Source organism: Sinocyclocheilus rhinocerous, unplaced genomic scaffold, assembly GCF_001515625.1.
Source record: "Sinocyclocheilus rhinocerous isolate Xijiao unplaced genomic scaffold, SAMN03320098_v1.1 scaffold1385, whole genome shotgun sequence".
Lineage (NCBI taxonomy): Eukaryota > Metazoa > Chordata > Actinopteri > Cypriniformes > Cyprinidae > Sinocyclocheilus > Sinocyclocheilus rhinocerous.
Genome location: NW_015657989.1, coordinates 494,320 through 504,183, shown reverse-complemented (window position 1 = coordinate 504,183; position 9,864 = coordinate 494,320). Strand labels below are relative to the sequence as shown.

The 9,864-nt window shown below is 35.8% G+C and overlaps 2 protein-coding genes across 3 annotated transcripts in view; one reads left to right on the top strand and one right to left on the bottom strand.

Annotated features, from left to right (window-relative positions):
* Window positions 1-3,402, top strand: part of LOC107721991 (calcium-binding and coiled-coil domain-containing protein 2-like) — a 10,728-nt gene extending 7,326 nt beyond the window's left edge. For both annotated transcript variants that reach the window (XM_016530219.1, XM_016530220.1), the window contains exons 6-14: window positions 644-724; window positions 872-987; window positions 1,075-1,144; window positions 1,380-1,538; window positions 1,648-1,833; window positions 2,107-2,193; window positions 2,685-2,853; window positions 2,974-2,999; window positions 3,085-3,402. In XM_016530219.1, coding sequence (XP_016385705.1) covers window positions 644-724; window positions 872-987; window positions 1,075-1,144; window positions 1,380-1,538; window positions 1,648-1,833; window positions 2,107-2,193; window positions 2,685-2,853; window positions 2,974-2,999; window positions 3,085-3,240 — 1,050 coding nt within the window. In that variant the 3' untranslated portion in view covers window positions 3,241-3,402. The remainder of the gene's footprint in view (window positions 1-643; window positions 725-871; window positions 988-1,074; window positions 1,145-1,379; window positions 1,539-1,647; window positions 1,834-2,106; window positions 2,194-2,684; window positions 2,854-2,973; window positions 3,000-3,084) is intronic.
* Window positions 3,403-3,471: 69 nt separating this feature from the next.
* Window positions 3,472-6,164, bottom strand: LOC107721992 (vacuolar-sorting protein SNF8). Its single transcript, XM_016530221.1, has 8 exons — window positions 5,836-6,164; window positions 5,701-5,751; window positions 5,456-5,594; window positions 4,748-4,852; window positions 4,310-4,382; window positions 4,087-4,228; window positions 3,936-4,010; window positions 3,472-3,857 (listed from the first exon to the last, which is right to left on the bottom strand). The coding sequence occupies exons 1-8, from the start codon at window positions 5,887-5,889 to the stop codon at window positions 3,720-3,722; spliced, it is 777 nt and encodes a 258-aa protein (XP_016385707.1). The 5' UTR covers window positions 5,890-6,164; the 3' UTR covers window positions 3,472-3,719.
* Between the last annotated feature and the right edge of the window lie 3,700 nt (window positions 6,165-9,864).

Below are 9,864 nucleotides of genomic sequence, written 5' to 3'. Positions count from 1 at the left end.
GGGGTTATTTTATGTATGTTATATTTGCAGCAGCAATATTTCTTACATGCTCACAGCAGCATATTGTGGATGTATTGGCAGTAGCAAGACTCTGTACTTGCTCTGCCGCAGCAGCAGCAGCGTAGCAGATCTATTCCGCCAAGACCAAATACATTAACATTGTCATGTACATTACCATGCCAATCCCTCCGAGAGTTGTCATGACAGAAATATTATTATAGTATTTATAATGATTTTCAATTTATATTTTTAGTTTTAGTCTTAGTAATTTTATTATGCTTTGTCTTTTGTCATTTCTATATTTCAATAGCTTTAATTTATTTTGATTTCTGTTTTGGTTTGAGTAATTTTAGAACTTTAACTTAAACCTAATCATTTCCGTTATTTGTAAAGGCAAAATGTTTAATTTTCACTTAAGTTGTTTATCTAATATATATATATATATATATATATATTAAATATTTATGTTACTTAATATTTAATCTTTATTTAATCTTAATTTCAATTACAGAAAACTAATTTTTATATTTTGAGTTTTACTAAATTAACAGTAATTTAATGCATTGTTCTGGTACTGACCAACATTGCAAAACACTACTGGTGAATAAAGTGATTGTAAATGTGCCTTTATACTAAACTGCAGAGCTCCATAGATGATTTGAAGTCAAAGGATACACCAGAATCTGCACTGCCAGATGTACAGAGTTTTAATTCCACCGAAGAGGTAAAGAAAGAGCTATGCTCCTGCAAACAACCAGTGGAACCACTGACACACCTAATAATTCTAGCTACAGTATGTCTATAATGTAATCTGTATAACTGAGAATTGTACAATATATGTATGGCTTTAATCAAACAAAATTATTCACAGTCACTGACATTTCTGCATGAAAAGTACGAGAGAGCTGTTCAAAAGATCCGCTTTCTTAAGAGAGAAAGGGCAGAGTTACAGAAACAGCTTGAACTCAAGGATCAAGAAGTCCTTGGGTGAGTGTCCTCATTATGCAAATCTCTGTGTCAACATATGTTTTATGTGCAAAAAGTTTATGGAAATTTTCATCTATTTTTCTCCAGGCTACATACCATGCTGAAAGAAGCAGAGCAAAATAACAGCAAAGTACAGGACCAGGTCAAGTTGCTCCAGGTTTGCAAATGCGTTCTTACTGTTAATTAAGAAAAAAATATAGATTTTTATAGTGCCTATAAACAAAGACGCTTCATAATTCTTGGCGATACAAATACCAAGACACAAAAATAGAGTGAGAATTGAAAAGAAACCAAAACCAAATGAATGCAAAAAAGGCAGGAGAAATAAGTTGCGGCGGAGCAAGTAAGCATTTCTGAGCTGGTCTGGGAGCTTCGCATTTATTCTGTTTTAGGTGGATGTGCAAAGCAGCAGGAAAGACTATGAGAAACTGTACACTGAAACCCAGGAGCTCAGGATGAAAAACGATCTGGAGGACCGGAGTGCTGAAAACAAAGCATTACAAACATCCTTTTCAGAGCAAGAAGCCCAATTGAAAGAAGAAAACAGCAAAGTGAGGCTTGTCAATGAGGCTTATCTATTTGGAAGATTGAAGCATTATGGCTTCAAATCATCAATCAATAATAACTGTATTGTCATGAGGTAATCTCTTTGTGACTCAGGTACAGATTCATTCCCTGCTCACTCAGCTGACAGAGGCCAGAGGGCTGCTTCGCAGTGAGGTGCAGAATTGCAGAGAAGCCTGCAAACGTGCAGAAACAGCTGAGCAGGAATTGAAGGAAGTGAACAAGAAGCTGGAGGAGATGACCTCGAAACGGGCAGAGGACGAGAAAACCAATCAAATCCAGGTATTTTTCCATTTTCAATTTTACATTCTATTTTTAACTTTAGTCTGATTTTGTAAGTACGTTTAGGAATAATAAACAATATTTAGATCCTGATTCCACACAATTTTGTCATTACAGGTACAACGGGCAGAGGACGAGAAAACCAATCAAATCCAGGTATTTTTCCATTTTCAATTTTACATTCTATTTTTAACTTTAGTCTGATTTTGTAAGTACGTTTAGGAATAATAAACAATATTTAGATCCTGATTCCACACAATTTTGTCATTACAGGCACAACTTCAACAGGCACAAGACAAAATTTATGAAATGGCAGAGACATCAAGATTAGACAGAGAGAAGCTTGTGGAAAAGAATGAGGTGATCTGTTTGGATATGACACATTAAACATCACTGTTAGCTACACTACCGTTCAAAAGTTTGGGGTTGGTAAGATGTTCTTGAAAGAAGTCTCTTATGTTCACCAAGGCTGCATTTATGTATCAAAAATACAGATAAATCAATAGTGTAAATATTGTTATCATTTTAAATGTTTTCTATTTGAATATATTTTAAATGTAATTTATTCATGTGATGGAAATGCTGAATTTTCAGCAGTCATTACTCCAGTCTTCAGTGTCATATGATCCTTCAGAAATCATTCTAATATGCTGATGTGGTGCTCAAGAAACCTTATTATAATCAATGTTGAGAGAGAGGACAAAAAAAAAACCTGACACCAAACGTTTGAACAGGAGTGTGTTTTAGAAAATGAATACCAAAAATGTTGTGGAATTCAGGGCCAGTCAGTTATTATTTAATAATTATTATACTATTATTATTTCATGTAGGTTTTTTCTTTTTATCTTCAGGAACTGAAGGCAGAAGTAAATAAGCTTCGTAGGGCAGTGTTCGACTACCAGGTTGCATCTGTTGCCGCAATGTCTGATCAACTAGCCAACCCTCAAAACCCACCGGCCTCCCAGGAGCAAACATACTCACCTGACTCTCATTTCTATGAGAGCATTGATAACTTGACAGGTCGGTACAATAACAGTAATCGAAAAAGTAAACTAACATTTACTTAAATCAATGACAAAAATGCAAAAAAAGTATTTCTCTAAATCTTCTTAAAAACATATTTCATTTCTACATTTATAGCAAATCCTGCAGGAACAGAGATACAGGTAATGAATACAATATTTTAAAGAATGAGTTTTTCAGAGGTCAAAATGATTAAAATTGTATGCATTTCCTTATGTGTAAATTAAGGTGTGCCAGCACTGTCGGGAGGGCTTTCCTGCCATCAGCGAGGATGAACTGGTAGAACACGAGCAGTCTCACAAAGTGTGTCCTCTCTGCACTCTGATCTGTGATGATATGGTACAGCAGGAGTTTGAAGATCACGTCTATAGTCATGAGGATTAGTCAATTCTGTTTTCTATATCTGATATGCTATAAAGTATGGTGGCGCTTTTTAAAGTGGGATTTTCGAGATATACATCAGTTCTCTTTCATTATTAGCTGTTATCTATCTGAAATAAAATTGCTTTTTTTATTATGTAATGATAGTAATATCACTGAAGAAACTGGAGCAAAATATCCAATTAAATAATAAAAAAATACATTAATTAATTGTAGATATAATACATATGAAGGATAAATTACACTTTCACAATAACAACTATTGGCATTGTCTTATTTACCCAAACCTTTTTCAAGTGGTTAATCAGGTATTGAAATAATAAACATGTGTCTAAAAAATGTGACTAAATAGATGCTTTTATTCTCCATTTACACTGTTTTCCTCTCAAACAAACTTGACTCACAACATTGTGACATTCTTTGACCTTTGCCCCTCTATCCGTTTCACCATGACAATGTATTTCCAAAATAAAGTCTTATTCTCAAGGTGTCATTTGGTTGGCCTCCTCAGGCGTAATGTCTCGTGATAACAGCTCCGAGAACAGAGCAGGCAGCCAGTACTGTGGCTCCCCCTCAGCTTGGGAGTCCAGCCATGCTAAGCCTTCTTTCAGCAGGTGATCCTGAAAAACAGCGCAACAGGTATTACCACACCATATAAAAAGCATTCAGTGGCGTTTGGTTTTTTTCTGCACACTTACAAGGACATGACAGGCCCGCTCTCTCTCCCACTTGAGGCTGTCTCTGATCTCGCTCACTGTCACGTAGCCCTTTTTCTGTGAAACATGGCCAGTAATCAGATCTGACTTCATGGAAGTGTAAAGGTCTCAGACTTTGTGTGGTATTGATTACCTCTGCTAGCTGAAGGACAACCGTGTGATCCATGTTGAGCTCGGCTGGGACCGACTGGACTAGATAAGAGCCTCCAACGGGAATCATCCCGAAGCCATTTCCCATAGCCTTGAGCTTCTTGATGGCCCGCACCAAGTCATCCCTGAGTGACGACATTAATGGATGGTAAGAGAATTCAGGTGTTCAGTATAGCTAGAGAACCGTATATAAATCAGACACTCACTGGCTCACATCTTGTGCAAATTTCCCTCTTCCTTTCAACACACGGTGGTGAAGTTCATCCAATGTGATGAGACCTGCAAATATAAATAATAAGTAAGTAAAATAATATTTTTAAGTAAGTATAAATAAATAAGTAATTTATTGGTTAGTATTTATATTTTATTGTTAGGTAGTCATTTAGAACAGTTTGACAGTCATTAATTGCAAAACAAATTGATCAGCCCTTTTATGGTGTTTTTTTATGTGCAGAGAGAGAGATTGTCTGGGAACACGTCTTCATTGTTTAGAAATATCTGACCGCTGTACGCCACGATTGGCCGATCAGAATCAAGTATCCCCACAGAGGCGTGTAATAAGTAAAGATTTGGCTTAATAGACCGTGCAATTTGTTTTGCAACACAAGTAATATCTTCAAGGTAAAAAATAGACCAAAACTTGCCACCATTTCTGTGTTTTAGAGCTAAACAGACTTCAATGATCTGTACACCAAGCTCATAGTAGAAATCTCCAACACCAAGCATCTCGGACCAAAATCCTTTTCCAGCTGCACACATACAGCAAAAGAGAAAATTATATAAAAAATAATATTATAATCAATTATGTAATTATTGTACTTGTAATTTATATAATAATTTAAACTAATTAATAATTATAATATATCCAGTTTTCTTATGAGCACACTGTACACTATATTTTCTCTGAAATTATAATTAACAATAATTATACTTCTAATGTATACTAATTAATAATTAATGTAACCACATAATTTTTCATATGAGCATTTTTTCATGAGCATACTGTACACTAATATTCAATTAATATTTTTCTCTTTATAATTACAGTTCTGTAATTAGAATTACAGTTTGTAATAATTTATAAAAATATATTTTTTAATGTATACTAGTTAATTATTAATATGATAACATCTGCATAATTCATTATAATCATAATATTTTAATCACAATTCATTATTTAACATTTTAATTTACAATATTTTATATAATAATTATATTTACAATTTATATAATTATTTATAACAATTATATCGAATCCACACAGTTGAACACACTGCATGTTAAATCATAAAATGACATTTTATCTGCCACGTGTTTCTGCGTCAAGAGAAATATTTATGATAAAAACTTACACGCAAGTGGATCGACCCCTATGGTGGCACACATCTCTTGGAACTGCACCCTGAACTGAGAGTTCTTACGGATTTCTTGTTTGTGCTTGCTGGCAAACTCTTCCAAATGGGTCTTAAAGGTCTCCAGTTGTTTTGACATCTACAAGGACAACACACATGGCCTGATTAGAATGGGGTCAGTGCAGTTTTACAGCTGTGAGGGTTTGCTTGCATTCAAAATGCATTGCTCATCAGGGTATACGCACCTGCGCAATCTGATCCTCAGCAAGGACAGTACCTCTCTCTTTATACTTTGCCTGTGACAGTAAACAAATTCGCTGGATGAAAATGGAAAAAGATTTGCCTAGTTAATAAATCTCGCAGAAGTGATATCATCATACCTCTGCAAGTTTCTTTTTGGCGATCGCTCCAGCTCCGACTCCTCTTCTGTGCATGATGCCTAAATAAAACCGTCTAAAATACTATAATACTACAAAATGAAACTGTATTATTTCCCTGTTCTGACAACTGTAAGTTAGTACAGGACTTCCTAGTCAGCTGAATAGCTCACGAGTTACATAGTCACACATCGAAGCAGAATATGACTAAATTAGATCTGTAACAATAAAACAAACGAATATGGTTGTTTCCCTTCAAGTATGCTCTTTATCTATAAAGTTGCAAACAGTCCAGGAAGAAAACATCAACAGAAGTGAATTATTTCTTCTGTACACGCAAGGTCTCGACAGTAATGTCTGGGTGAATGTGTCCGATAACGCCACCCGTCGGACTGGAGAATAACTGACAAAATATTATATGGTCACGTTATTTATAAATATCTTAATCTTCCTTATCCATTGATCATTATGTATCTCTCAGAGTTTGATTTCTGCAGTGTAGCGCACAAAGCACAATTATCACAAGCAATCGTTGCTGTTAAAACGTAGCTCGTTATGCGAAATATAATCCAAAAGTAATGCATCCTAATGATATTTTTATTAACAGCTTACTGTAAATTCATATGATTCATTTCATTGTTTTGAACAAAACTCCATTTAAATACACAAATCTACATAAAACTTGCTCTTAATGTAATGTTTTATCTAATTTAGCAACTTCAGGATTTAACAAAATAACATTTTTCAGTTGCCAGAAACATAGTAGATTGACTTACTTCATTCTCTTTCCCAGCACAATTGTCTTGACCGTGTGTATTGTTGGATGAAAATTATGAATACTGACGGTCTACTGTCAAAAAAAGATTTGATCATGTCTGTGTTGGTGACTCTAATGCCATTAAAAGCTGTCAGTATCTGCTCACAAGCTCAAAATTTGATTTTGGTTCAGTGACTCGAGAATCAAACAAATCGGTCAGAGAAGTTTTATAAACAGAAGCAAACGATTAATTTAAAAGAGCAGAGATGGAAAGACAGTACAGAGAAGATACAGAGGTGGAGGAAAAGAGAGACTCTGAGGACTCTTTTGTTGTGCTGGAAATACTTGCAGATTTCTTCACTGCGGAGGAGCCACTGATGATTCACGTGGAGGAGCCTGAATATCAAACTCCACTTGCTGGAGTGAAAATATTTACACGTTCCTCAACCACAGAAAAGCCATTATTGAGTCAGGTGGCTGCTCAACACCCTTTACCTGATGAGTTGGAAAAGTGACCAACTTTCTCTGCTGTGATAGAACCAATGATGGTTCAGTTCGAGGAACCTGAACACCAAACTCCACCTGATGAGGTGAAAAAATTGCCACGTTCCTCCCCCACAGTAGAAAGCACCTCAACATCTGACTCTACCTGCTGAGGATGAAATACTGCCATCTCTCTCCACTGTGGACAAGCCAGTGACAATTCAGGGGGCACCTGTGAAGGTGGAGCAAGAGTGTCAAAGGAGTAGAAGGACAAAGAAGGAGAAAAAGACAGGCCCTTCCACTTTAAAATGTCCAGATGCAACTCCACCACCAGCAAAGGCAAAACTTGCTTGGATGGACATCAGCACTGCACACAATACCAAGGCTGAGGAAGAGACGATAAAGAAGGAAAGAGAGATTGAAGATGAAACTCCTGAAAAGCATGAGAGTGAGAGTGAAATGCTCGTGGAGGTGGATCTGAGACAAGAAAAGAAGGAGAGGAGGGGAGATGTTAAGACAAAATCCAAAAGAAACAAGCAAAACAGAAAATACAAAAAAATGGATATACAGGAGCCTGAATGTAGCAGCAAAATAAGCAGCAGAAAGGATTTCTTCTCATTTATAAACTGGCAGAAAAAAGGTTGCTGCAGAGAAGAGAAGATGAAGAACTTGTGTTTGTAGTCATCAACAAACACAACAGGTTCAATAAGTCATACAGAACCTACAGGATGGTCTCCCTCTAAAAATGTGAGCATCAAGAAAATATACAGGTGTTGGAAGACAAGAAAAGAAAAAGAAGTTTGAGCCTTGAGAAACTACAAAGGTGGTGAGAGAGACAAGATGGATCAGTTCCTTCAGTAAAAATTCCATAAATCCGAGGCCAATGAAATTTATTAACACATGTTAAAATGTCCTGCTGCTGTCTTACATTGAAAAAACCGTCTGTCTGTGTTGAAAGTGACCTTAATTTTTATGAATCTGACTTTTTCACCTGTAGCTTAATGTTCACCACTAGATGTCCTACTAATGATTTCTGGATAATTATTTGATGTGTTTAAAGGAGTGTAAATGGAAATCGTTCTGTTTACTTCATTAGGTCAACCACATCAATGAAAGAATGCGTCCACAGAGTGTGTGCATATTTACACAGCTTATTATTATAATTTTTTAAAAATCCAGATACATGTATGTGCATGGCAAGGTTTACAAATCAAGCCCATGATGTTCTGGATGGTGCACATGTGTTTTGTGTTACATATATTTCACAAAGAGGTGCGACAAGCAAAACAGAAAATACAAAAAAATGGATATACAGGAGCCTGAATGTAGCAGCAAAATAAGCAGCAGAAAGGATTTCTTCTCATTTATAAACTGGCAGAAAAAAGGTTGCTGCAGAGAAGAGAAGATGAAGAACTTGTGTTTGTAGTCATCAACAAACACAACAGGTTCAATAAGTCATACAGAACCTACAGGATGGTCTCCCTCTAAAAATGTGAGCATCAAGAAAATATACAGGTGTTGGAAGACAAGAAAAGAAAAAGAAGTTTGAGCCTTGAGAAACTACAAAGGTGGTGAGAGAGACAAGATGGATCAGTTCCTTCAGTAAAAATTCCATAAATCCGAGGCCAATGAAATTTATTAACACATGTTAAAATGTCCTGCTGCTGTCTTACATTGAAAAAACCGTCTGTCTGTGTTGAAAGTGACCTTAATTTTTATGAATCTGACTTTTTCACCTGTAGCTTAATGTTCACCACTAGATGTCCTACTAATGATTTCTGGATAATTATTTGATGTGTTTAAAGGAGTGTAAATGGAAATCGTTCTGTTTACTTCATTAGTTCGACCACATCAATGAAAGAATGCGTCCACAGAGTGTGTGCATATTTACACAGCTTATTATTATAATTTTTTTAAAATCCAGATACATGTATGTGCATGGCAAGGTTTACAAATCAAGCCCATGATGTTCTGGATGGTGCACATGTGTTTTGTGTTACATATATTTCACAAAGAGGTGCGGAAAGATAATTCACCCCAAAAGCAGAAGAAAGAAATTCATACAGGTTTGGAACAACTTGAGGGTGAATAAATGATGACAGAATTTTCATTTTTGGTTGAACTATCCCTTGAGCTCTACAGCATTTTTTTCTTATGATAATAAAGTACAAACCACAAATTATGATTCTGAAAAACAATTTAATTATAATTAAAAGATTTTCATTTAGAGATAGATGACAGGATATTCAGCACATTGATTATCTAAACATTTCCGGTACACTCTTGCTCTTCAAATCAGAGTTGAGTTCATGTTCTCCAAGGCGCTTTAGAGGCACGTTCTACTTTTATTGATTCCTGTTATTCAAGGAAGAAAAACATGGTAAATGATGTTTACATGACGGTAAGTCACAATGAGTCTCACTTGCAGAAGGCAGCTTACTTAAATGCATCGCCTTTTCTCTGAATCCACATCACAAACTCTTTTTTCAGCCGGTCATTGAAGATGCGGGTGTCTGGATCATCTATAGTTGGTCTGTAAAAATGAGCATCGGATCCTCTCTGTTACTTTATATAACCTGAATATTATACCATACATGCTGCCCATTTCCCCAAACTCACTCGCTTTTCTTCTCTCTCTGATTGAGCAGAAAGTTTACAAAGTTTTTCTGAACCATCGAGTCCACAATTTTGCTGATGTCACTCGCAATGGTTGATTCAGCATAGCGACGGCTAAACTTCTGGATGTCATTTGGTGAGCTATTAGTGACATTTGAAAAACAAATAAAGCTAAA

What these genes read in the sequence shown, in the direction of transcription:
- LOC107721992 (XM_016530221.1), bottom strand. Translation starts at nt 5,889, where the DNA reads ATGCACAGAAGAGGAGTCGGAGCTGGAGCGATCGCCAAAAAGAAACTT. An exon ending in TCTAAAACACAGAAATGGTG is followed by an intron (nt 4,383 to 4,747) that starts GCAAGTTTTGGT and finishes TTATATTTGCAG; the next exon opens with GTCTCATCACATTGGATGAA. An exon ending in TTGTCCTTCAGCTAGCAGAG is followed by an intron (nt 4,011 to 4,086) that starts GTAATCAATACC and finishes CATGTTTCACAG; the next exon opens with AAAAAGGGCTACGTGACAGT.